This window comes from Hoplias malabaricus, chromosome 3 (genome assembly GCF_029633855.1).
Source record: "Hoplias malabaricus isolate fHopMal1 chromosome 3, fHopMal1.hap1, whole genome shotgun sequence".
Classification (NCBI taxonomy): Eukaryota; Metazoa; Chordata; class Actinopteri; order Characiformes; family Erythrinidae; genus Hoplias; species Hoplias malabaricus.
In genome coordinates, this window is record NC_089802.1 from 5,448,452 (window position 1) to 5,467,753 (window position 19,302).

General features: G+C 43.7%; 1 protein-coding gene across 1 annotated transcript in view; it reads right to left on the reverse strand.

Moving 5' to 3' along the window:
• The window catches only part of ptprea (protein tyrosine phosphatase receptor type Ea), a 101,823-nt gene that overhangs the window by 24,605 nt on the left and 57,916 nt on the right, over positions 1-19,302 (reverse strand). Inside the window, exon 3 of the mRNA XM_066663413.1 lies at positions 632-712. Coding sequence (XP_066519510.1) covers positions 632-710 — 79 coding nt within the window. The 5' untranslated portion in view covers positions 711-712. The remainder of the gene's footprint in view (positions 1-631; positions 713-19,302) is intronic.

A 19,302-nucleotide genomic window follows, 5' to 3' on the forward strand; every position in this document is an offset into this window, starting at 1 on the left:
TATTATATTGTTATTATTTTAATGTAGTCTATGTGTAGTTTGGAAGCTACTCCATGAAGATAAACAACCGGGCCTTTTGTCAGTGTTTCGATAGGATCAATGTGAGTACTCAGCGCCCCCTTGAGGATAATAATTGTATTAAAAGGAATCTGTGGACAGCCTTCGCTTGATACAAGATCCTGTGGCATTGCACATTTCCTTCTAAAACCACCACAAACAACCGTTTTAACCCCACGAAGAGCTCAGTAACGATATGTACTTTCTGATGTTTTTTCACAGTGAATGAAAACAGTGTGTTGTTCCTTTACATTGCTACTTTGTTGTATTAATGTAAGGCCTGCACCTTGTATTACACATGTAGTGTGTGTGTGATAAAATATGTACAAAAAAGTGAAGAGACCTTCAGTTTGCCACATGAAAAGACCTATTTTTCACTATAGTCAGGTGAAAAAAAGTAGGTACATAATTCCTGTCATTTGGCAACACAATTAAGTAAATGAAATCTACCAAAAATCAACAAGGTGAGATAGAAAAGGTAATTCACAGCTAAAAACATGTATTACTGCATTACTGATTTCAATCAAACATTTTAAGGAAGATTCATATGTTTTTATTCCTTTGTGAAACTTACCTTGTGTGTTGTTTGCAGGTTGCGTGGTATTAAATGCAGTGGTTGTTGTTGTTAACACAAATAAAACAGGGACCATCATGACTAGAGAGAGAGAGAGAGAGAGAGAGAGAGAGAGAGAGAGAGAGAGAGAGAGGTTTAAGTTACATTATTTAGTCATAATGACCTCAATGGTATACAACAAAAGATTGGTAGACTAGTACTAGTACTTTACCACATGGAGAAAATGTGCAATATTCATAATACACCACAAGGTGGCAGACACGCCATTCATTCAAATTTTAGCCTTGGAATTTCCTGCCTTATTCTCTTTTAAGTGTGAGTTCCCTCTTCATTCTGTGCAGATTTGTTGTTGAATTTTGTTTCAGTAGTTTAGAATTAAAATGAATTAAAATGGCCGCATTGTGCCTTTGTTTCAAGATGTGTGGCTCTCTGTTCTGTGTGGTAAATTGTTCTGTATGATTTAATAGCATTATCTGATTGAAAAATGGAGGAAAGCAGCTTATTCTCAGAGGCCTTTCCCCTTTCTGCATATTGTAGGATTTGTCATGTTTAGCCATGAGCTGATGACTACAAATCAGAGTACAGAGGAAAAGTGAAACTGCCTGAGGTGGATATGTGCTGGAGTTCAGTGTTGAGTATGTGCTGCCACTCTGATCAAAATCTCCTGGACAAGCGTCTACCCTGGGCCTAATCACATCCTCAGGAAGCCAAGAGAATTCAGCTCTCAGGTTGAAGCGATACTTGTTCAGATTCTATAATTATATACTGGTGTTACATCATTTACCATTGAGCAAACTGCAAGGCTGATTTTAAAGATTAAGTTTTTCCTGTTTGAGATGTAAATAAAATTATTCTGAACCATCAGATAAAGATTATGAAATAACGGAATCAGACGTCTAACTTGTGGATGGTAATTAGTTTTTTTTACCTACAAAAGGACAGTGAACCACCATGTCTCTTTTTAGTTTTTTATGAAATGTAAATACATATTCCGTTAAATCTAGGGGGGTGGGGGAATCATCCTGGATCAGGATCACAGTGGGTATGAAGCACACACACACACACACACAGAGTATGTGCTACTTCCAGACAGACAAAATTACCAGTGCCACCACCAAGCCACTCAAGTGCCTTTCCACTGAGAACATGTTTTTAAAAGTAACACTGTTTCAAAACAATGTTTCAGGCGTCGGGTATCACTTATAAACATCTCATGGAATACGTTTTGATGAAGTACACTTAAAAGGCTTTAATTAATTCAGAAGTCTTCTTTTTATCACCATCACAACAAACAATTCTGATTCAGGAACAGAGCCTTTTGCAAAAGACTACTTCGAATGAAGACATTGGGAAAAGGATGTGAAATTCCTTTAGTCATTACATTTGCGTGTTTCTTTCTTTGCTGTGTAGGATATGGGTTTCCATTAGTTGTTAACCACATTATCCTCCAGTGCAACAAGAAATAGTGAGAAAGAAATAGTGTCTGGTTGATTATTTCTCCTTCTGCATGTGTCCTATGATTCCAGGTCGGCTTTGGACCCACCGTAACCCTGAACTGGATAAGGGTTACAGACCATGAATGAATGAATGAATGAATGAATGATTATTCTTCTATTAAATCTGTTGTCTGGAAGCCCCTGGCCAAATTTGTATAAAAATACATAATTAAAACAATTAACAAATTAAATTTCTGTTTGCATTAATGTGTGTTAACTTTAAGAGCACAAATTAATATATCACTTGATTATTGCCTGTACATACTATTTTGGAGCTCTGGAGGCCACCAACCCACAAACTTTGTTCTCTGCCAAGTCTGAAAGGATGAGATAAAACAATCCTCAATTCTGATTTTGTGCTGTTTCCTACGCCACGTGCAGAGACCTTAGTACTGTCCTGCCTCCTCAACTGAGTCTTTCTAATTACAGATATTGACTCACGTTAATGAGAGCGCAAAGTCAATCAATCAATCATTCATTCATTATCTGTAACCCTTATCCAGTTCAGGGTCACGGTGGGTCCAGAGCCTACCTGGAATTATTGGGCGCAAGGCGGGAATACACCCTGGAGGGGGCACCAGTCCTTCACAGGGCAACACAGACACACACACATTCACACCTATGGACACTTTTGAGTCACCAATCCACCTACCAACGTGTGTTTTTGGACTGTGGGAGGAAACCGAAGCACCTGGAGGAAACCCACGCAGACACAGGGAGAACACACCACACTCCTCACAGACAGTCACCCGGAGCGGGAATCGAACCCACAACCTCCAGGCCCCTGGAGCTGTGTGACTGCAACACTACCTGCTGCGCCACCGTGCCGCCCATCAATCAATCAATTACATTTTATTTATATAGCGCTTTTCACAACAAAAAGTTGTCACAAAGCAGCTTTACAGAGATCCGGGTCCAAGCCTCTTATGAGCGAGCCAGGGGCAACAGTGTCAAGGAAAAACTCCCTCAGCACACGAGGAAGAAGCCTTGGAAAGTCCGTATTAAACAGAGCAAAACAAGCAATGGTTGCAAAGAAATAAAATTGCTGAATAAAAACAGAGAAACGAGAAAGAAAGAAGAAGAAAGAAAACTGGGCAAAAACGGTTAAAAACCAGAGCTGCTCCTTGCACATCACTTCTGGGCCCTCCATTTGAACATAACCATGGCTCACTGTTATTTAAAGGAACAGGGGCTGAAACTTGTCATTCTTAACAGGGATGTTAAGACAGAGGTAGAACACTGCTGTGTTGTATTGTCCTTGTGGTATTTTGACCCAAACCTAAGAAAAAGTGTATAATATGTCCCCTTTTAAATTTTGATACAGGATAAAATGAAGAGGTTTTATTCTAAATCATTTGGAAGTGTATCTGTTGGTCCATCTATCATGAACTTTTTACACAGTGTATGGAGCGGCTAATGTGTCCAAACCCACAAAAACAAATTGGAAATAATATAGTTTTATTTGGACAGCGATGATATTGGCTCTGTGTATCATTTCAGTCAATAAATGCACTCTGTACTCCCCAGACCCAGGCACATAATACATAAACACATGAGCACAAGACCACAGTAATGAAAAGGCCTTAATGCAGAGCAGAAACAGAATGTTTCATCTCTGAGGAATGATCCCTCTGTGATGAAGTATGGGCTGGACCAGCATTAGGTCATTAACACATGCCTAGCACACAGCTTTCCACTGGGACCAGCTAGAGTCAATACTGTGTCCCACAGAGATTAATAAACCTCCAGCATCGCCCCTGTGTCAGCCAGACACTCAGGGGCATTTGTAATGAGAGAAAAATCTGGAAACAAGACCACCACTGACATTCATTTCTCACACACACACACACACACACACACACACACACACACACACACACACACACACAATCAGGTAAGAAGAGTGAATCCCAGGGCTGGTTTGTGGCAGATGGTCAGATGGTAAAGGCTCTTTCATCCCTAGCCGTTAGGAAACCTTGCCCTAAGATTTTTCCATGGTCAAACCTAATATAAATATACAACAATCTGCTTCTCTGTTGTAAATAATACAGTGCACCAGAATTTAAACCATAATCAGCAGCTGAAGTCCACATGGCATTGAAGCAGGGCCAGAGTGTGAAACGTCCTCTTCTTTATTCTTCCCACAATGGAGCAGGGGGTTGGGGACGTAAGTAGGGCATGATACTGACACACAATTAGCCAATCTGGAAAGCAGGCAGAGGACCTGCCTAGGTCCATTCAATAATTTTAAGAGGTTTAAATGTGTCTGTGTCGGTATTAGCGTTGGGAATTATTTGTCTGATGGTGGCGGCATCTTTGTCAAAGTTATTAATATTTATAATTATCTGCCTATTTGAATAATAACTGTCATTTTTTTAAGTTTTCAATATTTTAATTATTGAGAACAATCAAAACATTCATTCATTATCTGTAAGCGTTTATGCAGTTCAGGGTCACGGTGAGTCCAGAGCCTACCTGGAATCATTGGGCGCAAGGCGGGAATACACCCTGGAGGGGGCGCCAGTCCTTCACAGGGTGACATGCACATAACACACACTCACACCTACGGAAAATTTTGAGTCGCCAATCCACCCACCCACATGTGTTTTTGGACCATGGGAGTAAACCGGAGCACCCGGAGGAAACCCACGCAGACACAGTGAAAACACACCACACTCCTCACAGACACTCACCCGGAGGAAACCCACGCAGACACAGGAAGAACACACCACACTCCCCACAGACAGTCACTCGGAGGAAACCCACGCAGACACAGGGAGAACACACCACACTCCTCACAGACAGTCACTCGGAGGAAACCCACGCAGACACAGGGAGAACACACCACACTCCTCACAGACAGTCACTCGGAGGAAACCCACGCAGACACAGGGAGAACACACCACACTCCTCACAGACAGTCACTCGGAGGAAACCCACGCAGACACAGGGAGAACACACCACACTCCTCACAGACAGTCACCCGGAGGAAACCCACACAGACACAGGGAGAACACACCACACTCCTCACAGACAGTCACCTGGAGGAAACCCACTCAGACACAGGGAGAACACACCATACTCCTCACAGACAGTCACCCGGAGGAAACCCACGCAGACACAGGGTGAACACACCACACTCCTCACAGACAGTCACCCGGAGGAAACCCACGCAGACAAAGGGAGAACACACCACACTCCTCACAGACACTCACCCGGAGGAAACCCACGCAGACACAAGGAGAACACACCACACTCCTCATAGACAGTCACCCGGAGTGGGACATGAACCCACAACCTCCAGGCCCCTGGAGCTGTGTGACTGCAACAACTACCTGCTGCACCACCATGCCGAATTGAAATAAATTTTGATTACTTTGCTAGTCAAATTACCATCAGTTTTTCTCCTTAATTTATAACAACTTTACTATGTTGATTATTACATACAGAACATAGAGCATAAAGCAGAACAACAAATGCTCACTTATTTTTACAGTAAATACATTAGATCATGGTTGGAATCTATAGTGAGAAGCAGGGGGTTCCATCAGTTTCATATCATTCTGAAAAACGAGGATATGGTTTATCATTGTTGGAAAGTCCCATCTGAGAACTTTACTCTGTGCTACATTGACAAATGTTAGTCTGTGAAATTAATTACATAACTGAAACTATTTGTATGATGTTTATACACAGTGCTAAACTGCATGGTGTTTATATTTTCCTAAACCTGATGTTTGTAGTGCTGTGGGGATATGTGAAGTGTATTAAATCAGTAAACAGTCGAATGCTCTTGTGTTGCCCTCTGCTCTGCTGTAGCCTGTGGCCTGAGAGTGTGTCTTTTCAGAAAGGCATTGTGGGAAATGGGTCATGGGATAAGCTTGTGCGTGGGTTCCTCTTTATGAGGAAGATGTCTGCACACAGCCTCTGGGCTCAACATTCACTGACATGTCCCCAACTGCACTCATTACAGAGAGACAGAGAGAGGGGGGGTGGGGGGGTAAGTGGTGAGAGAGAGTTTGGGCCCTATTTATATATATTTATATTTTGGTTTGTTTCAGAAAGAAGTGAGGAAAAATGAAGGGGTGTGTGTGTGCATGTGTGTGTGTGTGTGAGAGAGAGAGAGAGAGTGAGAGAGGGAGAGAGAGAGAGGGAGAGAGACAAAGATAGAGAGAGAGAGAGAGAGAGGGAGAGAGAGACAGAGAGAGAGAGAGAGGGAGAGAGAGAGAGAGAGAGAGAGAGTAGGGGGGGGGTAAGTGGTGAGAGAGTTTGGGCGCTATTTATATATTTGTGTATATATGTAATAACATTTTGGTTCGTTTCAGAAAGAAGTGAGGAAAAATTAAGGGGTATGTGTGTGTGTGTGTGTGAGAGAGAGAGAGAGAGAGAGAGAGAGAGAGAGAGAGAGAGAGAGAGAGAGAGAGAGAGAGAGATAAATGTATCCCTTTAGAGATTAAATGAACTGATAACGAGGAGCTGAAGTGTGAACATCCGGTTCAGTGTGTGGAAAAAGAGAAGTGTAAAGTGGGGGCAGTTCATGATCATTTTCATAGCTAAGATTCAGAAGTAATATTCCAGTGTGTGATTTATGAAATCCCAGGTTCAGAAAGGAGATTTGGAGTCTGTGACTGTGAAATTCAAACACATATTACTCCTGGAGTGGTGTGTATAAGTCTTGGCCTCACAAGGTGTGAGACAGCTTTAGCAGCAGCAGCTTTGCTCCATCAACACGGCGGATGGAGGAGAGGGCAGTCAAATGTAGCTTGAGTGTCTAACCTCAACTGAACAGAAACAAGAGACGCAGGATTCTACAGAACTAGTAACAAATCCTCATCAGAAAACTGCACGTAAAGCTGTAAAATCGCCACAGAAATGCAGCAAACAGTCGAATGGGACACTGTTAGAGAATTGCATGAGCCTAAGGCCACCATGTTCAATGTCAAGTATCAGCTAGAGGGGTCTGAGACTCTTCTGCAATGTATTATTGGACATACAGGTGCATTTGTTTAATTTTTCGAGCAGAGCTGACCACAGAGATAAACCACATACCACAGCAAAACACCAGATAACGTGCACCTATATGTGTGTATATATATACAGTATATCAGCAAACGTGACACTTAGACATCATGTCAAATTTAAAACCACTGCAGCTCGGCTCAAATATTTCTCTTTCCCATGATGTATCTCTCTCTCTCTCTCTCTCTCTCTCTCTCTCTCTCTCTCTCTCTCTCTCTCTCTCTCTCTCTCTCTCTCTCTTTCTCTCTCACTCTCTATCTCTGTCTCGCTCTCTCTCTCTCTCTCTCTCTCTCCCTCTCTCTCTCAAAAACACACACAGACACACATACACACACACCACAGCCCTTATATGCATCCGCGTGTTGTACAGCCCGCAGTGTGGCTAGCACGCTAACTCCTTCAACCCTTCTCTTGCTTTCATCTTCTTAATTAGCGATTCTGCTACTGAAAGCTGACGCGTATTCACATGAAAAGCTGACAAATGAGTGTCAGGCAGTGTGTGTAGCTCAGAGCCAGAGCAGATGATGGAACACACACGTCGTGGTCTGCTCACACATCATGTGCTTCAACATGGCAAACACAGTCCCAGTGAGTGGGGCCTAGTACATCCTGATGATAGGGATGACTCAGATTTCTCCTGGCTGTAACTGAATATGGTGGACATGGATATCCCTGGCAAACAGATAAATAAAAATACATTAACCTCTATTGGAAAATCATTCAAAAGCATACTTTCAATGTGCGAGCAAGAAGGTATCACATATCAGGGGCGCTGTTTTTAAACTGATCATCCAACAATTCCTCTGAACTCAAGGAGCATTTAATTTGTCTGGAAATGCTCAAGTCTAGAGCCTTGGAACATAGCGGTGAGGATTTGACTGTATACAGAAACGTAAATAATGAGGTCAGACGCTGGTATTGAAAGTTCAGCTGTGGGTCACAAAACCCACTGCAGAGCTTTCAGTATAATTTAATGCTTTTGTGTAACGTGGGATAAAGCGTGAATTCTGGAGTGTATATTTCTGGATGTGGTAGAAGGGGCGTGTTGTGGTGTGTATGTCTCTGAGATGTAGGACAAGTTGAGTGTGTTTCAGAGTGTATTCAAGGGCAGATTTAGTGAGGTAGTGAGGGGGCTTTCCTCACGGTCTCAGCCTGCTGTTGTCCTGGATACATCAGTGTGCAGGGGAGCCTGGGAAAAGGAGAGAGGCAGATCTGGAGTGGCAGGGGCCATCCTCAGGCCCACAGAGATGTCTCACAGTAATAACAACACTCTTAACTGACAGGGGGAGAGAGGAAGGGGAGGTATGCATTAAAGAGGCCCCCCAAATCACACAAGGGTTTTTTTTTCTTCTGTACAACATTCTTATTTATACATTCCATCTCCCCCTGTGCCCCTGTCTCTCAGTCTCTTTCTCTCTGACTTTCCCTCAGCACATTCCTCTTTCTATCTTCATGTATTTAATGCGTTACTCCTATCTATCTACATTCCTGATGCTCTGTCTTTGTAAAAGTAGTCGGCTCTATCCAGGAAGTGCATGCACTGTTGATATACAGTGTGAAAACGCAGAACCCCCTGCACTGAGAGACTCTGACAAACAGTGGTCTGTTCAAAAGGTTCGTAATAAATTCTACATTTCATAAAATGTGCAGTTGATGTATTATCTTGTCTGAGTCTGTACACTGGGCAGTACCTCTGGTCAGCATGCTCAACAAAGTGTTACCATGGAAACCTGCACTGGTAACTTCAGGCTAGGGTGAAAATATTAAATGTGGCCTTGGATTTTTTTTTCTCTCATACGTGCGCACACACACACACACACACACATGCACACACACATTTCACAATCAGCTAACATGAACTAAGTCAGCGCTGTCCGGTTCCATTGCTGTGGCCAGGATTCATTACAACCTTTCCCTTTCGCTGTTATTGCCTCCAACACCAGCCTCTAATCTTCTTTAATTAAAAGCAACACGCTTTGTTCAAACGGACTGTGCCTGCTGTCTGCTGACATGGATCGCAGTATTCATTGTTAGTCTGCAGTTACTTCCACAGTTTCTGCGGCTTCAAAGAAACCTGTGTCAATGTAAATGCTCGGTTCTGACAAACCACATACAGTCTGTACACTGGAACCCAAGCGATTATGAACATTATGCATTATGAGCAGATTCATGCTGTACGTCTGGAGCCTACTCTGGACCAGTGGGTGGAACACACCCTGGGCACTGGGTGCCAGTCCATCACGGTTACTCTCACACAGTCACACTTGTGGAGAATTTCACACACTCACACATGTGGACAAATTCACCCTGGGTTTTTGGACTTTGGAAGGAAACCTGAGCGCCTAGAAGACATCCACACAGGCAAGGGAAGAGAACCCAAAACTCCTCAGATAGTACTCAACCCAGGCCCCCGAGACCCTGGGGCTGTTTGACAGTGACACTACCAGCAGTTCCAATAACTGGTAGAAATAAGTAAAACACTGCAAATCTAGTTTGCTTCGTCAGATTGTAATCTTAATATTTTACATTGTTTGGGAAATTTCGACTTTGTAAACTTTCCTTTCACTTAATTAGGATAGATCTAAAGATCTCGTGGACCATACACAATTATAAAAGAGATCTTATAAATTAGATTTATTTCTCATTTTATTAATATTCATTCGTTCATTGATTATCTGTAACCGCTTATCCAGTTCAGGGTCGCGGTGGGTCCAGAGCCTACCTGGAATCATTGGGTGCAAGGCGGGAGTACACCCTGGAGGGGGCGCCAGTCCTTCACAGAGCAACACACACATTCACTCACACACTCACACCTACGGACACTTTTGAGTCGCCAATAAACATACCAACCAGGACTGTGGGAGGAAATCGGAGCACCCGGAGGAAACCCATGCAGACACAGGGAGAACACACCACACTCCTCACAGACAGTCACCCGGAGGAAACCCACACAGACACACGGAGAACACACCACACTCCTCACAGACAGTCACCTGGAGGAAACCCACGCAGACACAGGGAGAACACACCACACTCCTCACAGACAGTCACCTGGAGGAAACCCACGCAGACACAGGGAGAACACACCACACTCCTCACAGACAGTCACCCGGAGGAAACCCACGCAGACACAGGGAGAACACACCACACTCCACTCCAACACTACCTGCTGCGCTACCGTGCTGCCAATTTAATTAATATCTAAAGTCTAAATTTGTTTAACATCACCCAGGTCTGTCGGGTGCAGGATAGATTTTAAAAACTAGCTTTTTATTGTCCATGAATGTTTCTTTAAAGGCTTTTAAACCACTTGGAAATGTTTTTTTTTTTATGATTTATTTATTTCTTTATTTTTTATTATAAATAAAGGGGAATTGTAAGGGGTTGGTTGTAAATTTAAACATATAAGAAACATTTCAAAATAAAAGTTCTTCATGTTTACCGCTGCAAATGTCACTGGTGCCCTGTGGATAATGGCCACAGTTATAATGTGACAGAAATAGCACATAAATGGCAGGTAGCTGCGCATGCGCAAAGAGTGAGCACAGGCAACCGCAGTCCTTAAAGGCTTTCTACATCAATCAGCCAGTCCCTTTAAGCTTAAAGTGACCTTGAGGCCTCCACACCAGCTATTTATCATCTCATCATGTATTGGCACAGAGAAACAAACAAAAGTGGTGCTAATACACTGGGCCATATGCACAGAGGAAATAAGAAGAGAAAAGCCATGTAAGGGGTCCATCATCACGGTAGTGAAATTAGGACAGCAGAAGTGTTAGGAGGATCAGCTCCAAGCATATGTGACCGAGATTCCCCAAGCTTTATGTAGGTCAGTATTTTCTGTGTAAATATATATCACAGTGGACTGGTGCACACCTTGCTGCAGGACTAAAGAAAAGGAGTGTCAGTATCCTGTTTAGAACCAAACCAAACAGGTCGGTGAGCAAATTACAGCTGGTTGATGTGGCTGGGTTTATGAGGTCATACTGAGGAAAAAGACAAAGCGCCTATGCACACACTTCACAATAAAACCAGACAGGTGGTGTCATATGAGACCTTTAAATCTAATTCATAAGTGTAAGTGCCAGTGTCATTCATTCATCCATTCATTTGTCATGTTCAGGGCTGCAGAGGGGCTGGAGCCTACCTGAAATCACTGGGCACATGGCAGGAATACACTCTTGACTAAGCACCAGGCCAGATATTCAACAACACAGCTCCAGGAACCTGGAGATTGTGGGTTTGATTCCCCCTCTTGGTGACTGTCTGTGAGGAGTGTGATGTGTTCTCCCTGTGTCTGCGTGGGTTTCCTCTGGGTGACTGTCTGTGAGGAGTGTGGTGTGTTCTCCCTGTGTCTGCGTGGGTTTCCTCCGGGTGACTGTCTGTGAGGAGTGTGATGTGTTCTCCCTGTGTCTGCGTGGGTTTCCTCCGGGTGACTGTCTGTGAGGAGTTTGGTGTGTTCTCCCTGTGTCTGCGTGGGTTTCCTCCGGGTGACTGTCTGTGAGGAGTGTGGTGTGTTCTTCCTGTGTCTGCGTGGGTTTCCCCCGGGTGACTGTCTGTGAGGAGTGTGGTGTGTTCTCCCTGTGTCTGCGTGGGTTTCCTCCGGGTGACTGTCTGTGAGGAGTGTGATGTGTTCTCCCTGTGTCTGCGTGGGTTTCCTCCGGGTGACTGTCTGTGAGGAGTTTGGTGTGTTCTCCCTGTGTCTGCGTGGGTTTCCTCCGGGTGACTGTCTGTGAGGAGTGTGGTGTGTTCTTCCTGTGTCTGCGTGGGCTTCCCCCGGGTGACTGTCTGTGAGGAGTGTGGTGTGTTCTCCCTGTGTCTGCGTGGGTTTCCTCCGAGTGCTCCTCTTTCCTCCCACAGTCCAAAAACACACGTTGGTAGGTAGATTGGCGACTCTAAAGTGTCCGTAGGTGTGAGTTTGTGAGTGAATGTGTGACTGTGTGTGTTGCCCTGTGAAGGACTGGCGCCCCCTCCAGGGTGTATTCCCGCCTTGCACCCAATGATTCCAGGCAGGCTCTGGACCCACCGCGACCCTGAATTGGATAAGAGTTACAGATAATGAATGAATGAATGAAGTTTAACAGTGCAAGCAAAGTTGTTTTCATGAGTTCTACCAACACTATCTTGGTGATTTTACAGCACAGTGAGTCCTATTTGTGTTTAATATCATGTGTATTGTATATGCACCATGTTGTTCATTCAACACACTGTGATCAACACTCGGGATCAGAAGACTGGATCCTTATTTATTAATGTATTTCTTAGCCATAGGGAAAGCAAAATAGCACACTCTGGCTCCCCTCATGGCAATGAAATGGATATATAATTAAAGTCAGAGCCTCCTAACTACTGACTATGTGCATGAACCACAATCTGATACTTGAGCTGATGATATTTTTTTGGTTGAGTGTCTCTGACATAGTTTGTATGTGGTCTACACCCAGCGAGCATGGTGTTATCTAAACTATCAAGTTGTAATCACCTGTCAGGAATGATACAGGAAAATTACAGAGAGGCAAGTAATCGCTAAAACAAGCAAAGCTATGGCAATTAGGAGCTTTTAAACACCATCGAGGCAAAGAGAGAGCTCTCTGTACAGCTGCATTTACCTGAGCTGTAATTAGTGAGCAAATATTTACTGAAATGTGTGGCTAACACTTGCTGACAGCACACAAGCACCGATCTGAGTGTGTGTGTGTGTGTGTGTGTGTGTGTGTGTGTGTGTGTCTATAAAAGGTAGAGGAAGACTTTTAGAGTTACACCATGAAGGAAACAGCTTATTATATTTTTGCTGCCATTACAGGAGTGTGATTCTCAGGAGTGTTGATATGATTTGATTATTGAGCAAAAGAGATCATATCAAAGCTGTAAACTTTTCACTTTTCAAAGACTTTCAAAAGTTAAGTTGGTAACCAATATGCAACTAAACAATAGTTGATATGCACATAAACACTAGCCCGTATTTCAGTTACCCCACTGCTTGCTGGAATTCAGGGGAACTGAACAACAACTTTCAGTTTGTTCTTCACACTACATGCTCTAAATACAAAAGAAACGGGGCTTCAGTTCCTGTGACTCCAGCACATGATAATCCATCATCTACCACCAGCAAAATCCATCTTCCTGCTGCAGTGCAGGGCCTTGCACCAAAAATAGACCCATTCACCATTATACCTTCTAAAATAGCCTTTGAAACTCAATGCAACCAACGCCAGTTTAAGACTTCTCAGACAACAGCCATTGTAAGCAATCGATACTGACATTAGCGCTGATCCTACATCAGTTAGACAGATCAATGTGTGGATATCAGCTCCATTCTAACCATTTTGTTCAATTGCACCCCTTATAAATGGCAGGGAAAGGGTTTAATGCACAGCTAGGCATAAGCACTGTTCAGGGTCTGTGTTTCCTTCTGTCATAAAACACAACATACTCAAGTACGATTTGACAAGGGTGATTACTGGAGGTGAAACAGAGGGTTAAAAGTCTGTGGTAATTATCTTGTCAGCTTTTATAAGCTTAAAATATTTTCTTTCACACCGGAAGAAGAGGGGAAAGAGATGCTTTCCATATTAGCACCTACACTCTGTCTAAAAGTTTGTATAGAAAAGCATGAAAAGCAATGGGATCATTTGGAGCTTAATGTCACTGTGCTCAATCAGTGCTGGGCTATAAAGCATTTGGACAGTGTTCTTTGGAGTGAAAGAGCAAACATTTGGGAGGATTAGTAGCGGAGTTCATGATCCAGAACTAATCAGATGATATAGTACCTGACCTTACTAAGGGTGACCTGGTGGCTTGGTGGTGAGCACGTTCGCCTCTCAGTGCTGGGGTTCAAATCCCATCTGGGTGGAGTTTCCACGTTCTCCCCGTGTCTGCGTGGGTTTCCTCTGGGGTCTCAGGTATCCTCCCACAGTCCAAAAACATGGAGGTTAGGTGAATTGGATTGGATTGGAATTGGATATGGAGTGGTGCTCTGTCCTGGGTAAAACCCTAGTGCCCGATGCAGTCCTCCAGGTGGACGGTCGGTACACTGTGTGCGTTTGGCTGCCACTTCTTGCCTGTGTGTGTGTGTGTGTGGATTGAGTGTTGAACGGAATGACGTTCTGAGCAGTGTTGATTGTAAAGCGTCCTTGGGTATCTAGAAAGTTGCTGTATAAGTGTAACGATAAATAAATAAAATACAAATAAATAAAACATTCTTGTGGCTGATTACCATCAAACACTTACAGCAATGTTTCAACATTCAGTCTAAATCCTTCCTGCATCAGGAATGATTCCCCTTTATTTCAGTGGAAATGTCAGACGAGCAGGTGTCTTGGAACCAATTAGATGAAAAAAAAAAACAGACCAATTGCTTATATTTGCAGCCGACATTTCTTAAGAACCTTTTTTAAACTCTTCAGCTTCATTTTATTGCAGTTCACTAGAAAACAGTAAAAGCTGCCAACGGAGTCCAGGTTATTTTCCATGATGGCACCCACTCGTTCCCCTGTGCTTGGGTTCAGATGGCAACACAAAAATATGCTTTCACTTTACTGGAAATTAGATCAGATTTCCTAAGTGCGAGTGTTTCCACCCAGCCTCAGTGTTCTCACTGTGTGATCAGGTTTGGTAATTGTATCCACAGGGTGGAGGTGGAATAGGGACAGAGAAGAGGGAAACAGAGGATGAGAAAAGGTGAGCACAGAGGCATACAAAGTAGATAAACATGATGGAGAATTAAACAAAGAAGTGCAATTTATCATCTAGGTTGCCTTTATATAGCGCCTTTCTAATACCCAATGTCACTTTACAGAAGGATACATTGATTCATTCATTATCTGTAACCCTTATCCAGTTCAGGGTCACGGTGGGTCCAGAGCCTACCTGGAATCATTGGGCACAAGGCGGGAATACACCCTGGAGGGGGCGCCAGTCCTTCACAGGGTAACACAGACACACACACATTCACTCACACACACACACCTACGGACACTTTTGAGTCGCCAATCCACCTACCAACATGTGTTTTTGGACTGTGGGAGGAAACCAGAGCACCCGGAGGAAACCCACGCAGACACAGAGAGAACACACCACACTCCTCACAGACAGTCACCCGGAGGAAACCCACGCAGACACAGGGAGAACACACCACACTCCTCACAGACAGTCACTCGGAGGAAACCCATGCGGACACGGGGAGAACACACCACACTCCTCACAGACAGTCACTCGGAGGAAACCAATGCGGACACAGGGAGAACACACCACACTCCTCACAGACAGTCACCCGGAGCGGGAATCGAACCCACAACCTCCAGGTCCCTGGAGCTGTGTGACTGCGACACCTACCTGCTGCGCCACCGTGCTGCCCCACAAGGATACAAAGAAGAAAAACATGAAAGAGGGAAGAAACTTATACCTGCGGAGGAGTGCAGAAGTACTGAGAGAAGAGGTAGGTTTTCAGCTGAGATTTAAAAGATTTAGAAGAAAGATTCTCTGTGTTGTTCAGAAAGCTGAGACTCTCAGCAAAAACATTCCTCATTGCAATGCTAGCCAATGTAACCACCTCTAAGCTAACGTAACAGAACTAGTAAATCAGTGCTCTCCTCCACTCTCATGACATTGTGCTAACAGAAGAAAAGAAGCAGTGGCTGGCTTCAGTGTGTTCCAACCTCCAACCTCCATAACAGAGAATCATTAAATGCAATGAAGGAATTGGGTACCTCCAGCGCAACTCCAAGAAGTTTTTATTTGTTTTTACACAGTGTAAAAAAGGAAGGACTTACTGCTGTCAAACCTGCCTTTTTTTTGTCTGGTATTTTTGTGGAACTCCATAAATCAGACCCACTTCCCTCAGTCCCATATTGAACCTGTCCCCTGCCTGTATCGTTCCATTATTCAGGACGGCAAGAATCCAGACTAGAAAGGAGCAGTTGTACAATTCACTGAGATAGACAGTCAGGGAGGGAGAGATGAATAGAGCGAGGGAAGACGAAGAAGAAGAAGAAGTAGAAGAAGACAACATAGGGAAGAGAAAGGAGGAGTGAGGGGCTGAGTGTTCTACAGAGAACAGACACTTGATTCAGAGTGAAAGCTAAGAAGTGATGGAGAGAGGGGGAGTATGTGGGACAGAGAGAGAGAGAGAGAGAGAGAGAGAGAGAGAGAACAAGCAAGTGAGCTCTGAAACCTCTGTGGCTGAGCTGATAGAATCTGTAATCAACATTTCACCAGAATACAAAATCAAACTCCAGCCTATCAGTAAATCTGTGTGCGTGTTCAAGTGTGTGTTTACTACATATAACCAAAGAGTGAAATGGAGAAAATGTACAACCTACAGTATACTATGTCAACATGGCTTCTTCATGTTGGAGCAGAAAGCCCATTTTCTGCTTCACTAGTTTTAGAGCTGGGTGAACATTGAGAGCAAATGTGTGTGTGTGTGTGTGCATTTTGGGATTATGTATGTTCTACCCTACATGTATAACAATTACTTCAATTCCTATATTAACATTGTACTCCTCTGGGAGGGCTTTAGATTACACTGAACATTTCTGTGAGGATTTGACTGTATGCATGGTTACTTCTGGATTTTGTACACCATTCCAACTCATTCTAAAATACTGGAGATCCAGGAAGCACTATCAATCAGAGGTGTCTACACACTTTTAGACATTCTTTTCCCAAGAGGCTTACACATAATACTTAGGTCATTCACCAAAAACCTTGTGATTGTGGCTACATTGTCCCTGCTGTTTTGTTGTTGTTGTTGTTGCTCTGTAGCATTGTTGCTGTTGTTGTTGTGAACAAGCCTATGTCATAGCTCCTGAAATTGTCGCGAAGGACACAAACAAACCAAATTTGAAAAACAAGTTAGCTAATTCACCCAGATTTAGACTTCGTCTGTCATTCTGTAAAATCTGTGCAGATAAATGCTGTAGTGTTCCCGAGGGGGAATTTCTTAAATGAATTACTTTGGGGGAGGAAAGACCCACTGGGTGAAAACAATAGCAAAGTCAGAGGAGCATGCAACGGCACGGATTGTTCAAGTAGTTGAATAAAGCCATTCACACACTCTTGCATAAGCCTGTCAATGGAGGCCGGACTGTGGACTTTAGTCTCAGCTGTAATCGGCCGGAATGTGAAAAGCCAAAAGAGTTTTGCTCTTTTGACCCCTGAATATCTGCACTACACTCATTTAATCATTATGTGTAATTAAGAATAGTCACAAAGGAAAGGTGGAGGACTGTGACACACACACACACACCAACACACACACACCTCTCTCTCTGTATCACAGCACACACAAACAATGCTTATCATAATGGTAATCGTACAGATAAGAAAAACACAACTCGTAGGAAAATAATACTTTACTGTGCCCTTCACATGATTTTTTTTAGCATATTTTTAATAAGGGCAGCACGGTGGCGCAGCAGGTTAGTGTTGCGGTCACCCAGCTCCAGGGTGTGGGTTCGAGTCCCACTCCAGGTGACTGTCTGTGCCGAGTTTGGTGTGTTCTCCCTGTGTCTGCGTGGATTTCCTCTGGGTGACTGTCTGTGAGGAGTGTGGTGTGTTCTCTCTGTGTCTGCGTGGGTTTCCTCCGGGTGACTGTCTGTGAGGAGTGTGGTGTTTTCTCTCTGTGTCTGCGTGGGTTTCCTCCGGGTGACTGTCTGTGAGGAGTGTGGTGTGTTCTCCCTGTGTCTGCGTGGGTTTCCTCCGGGTGACTGTCTGTGAGGAGTGTGGTGTGTTCTCCCTGTGTCTGCGTGGGTTTCCTCCGGGTGACTGTCTGTGAGGAGTGTGGTGTGTTCTCTCTGTGTCTCCGTGGGTTTCCTCCGGGTGACTGTCTGTGAGGAGTGTGGTGTGTTCTCCCTGTGTCTGCGTGGGTTTCCTCCGGGTGCTGTCTGCGTGGGTTTCCTCCGGGTGCTCCGGTTTCCTCCCACAGTCCAAAAACACACGGTAGGTGGATTGGTGACTCAAAAGTGTCCGTAGATGTGAGTGAATGTGTGTGTGTGTTGCCCTGTGAAGGACTGGCGCCCCCTCCAGGGTGTATTCCCACCTTGCGTCCAATGATTCCAGGTAGGCTCTGGACCCACCGCGACCCTGAACTGGATAAGGGTTACAGATAATGAATGAAAGAATATTATGCAGCATATTTCTGAATGAATTCTTCCGAATTCATGAATTCATGAATTCTTCCGAAAGGAAATGTGGTTTCTATATGTATCACATTTATTAATTGCATTAAGTGAAATTAGACCTAACCATTAGTTAATTTCATAAACAAATGTTCTGTTTCTGTTGTTATAAATCTCTATAGAGTTGCATCATGCATTGTTCATGGGAAGATGTAAGAGTAAACATATCATAAAGGGCATGTACTAAAATGAGGTTACATGAATGCTACAGAAATGGGTCACAGGAGAAGTGAGCTGTACAGTACTGACCCTCAATAAAGCAGACAAGTGTGGGGCAATATATATGTGTGTGTGTGTGTGTGTGTGTGTGTGTTCAGCAAATACCATGCCACTGCAAAGTCTCTTGTAAATCTCAAAATAAGTAGGTAACATGAGACTGTGAGATAAAATGCATGCACATGTTAGCCGACATAAACAAAATGGAGGTTAAGGTTCTCCTCCAAGTGTGATGAGGTGTCCAGTGATGTTGTGGTAGTCCCTGTTCAGTGTGGTGGGGTTTCACATGCTAGTCTTTACCCTACTAACATGGTTGCATTGTGCAACCGAGGGGACAGTCAATGAGAAGCACTGTCAAAAACTAAACTGATTCATAACGATTCATTAAAAATAAGTAAAATGCATAGATAGAATAATAGAATATTAATTGTGCAAAAATTCTAATGTCGCAGGCCTAATTCTGTGTGATCTCTTGAAGCAGAAGTGCTTTCAGAAAGTGACCTTTAGGGGGTTGTATTTCTCTTATTTTAACATATGAATTTTAGTGTTTTGCTGGGAAACTGTAGGCTCGTGATTGGTTTAAAATACTGTATGTCTACTGCGTTTGAATATGAATAATCAGAGAAAAATCTGTGGAGAGATATGAGAGGTAATGAAATGCTCAAGGCTGTGACATGGTCTGAGAGAGTGTTGCGGTAATGAGAGGGCTTGTGTGCCTGCATGTGTCCGTGCTAGCATTTCATTAACAGGGCTTGAAATC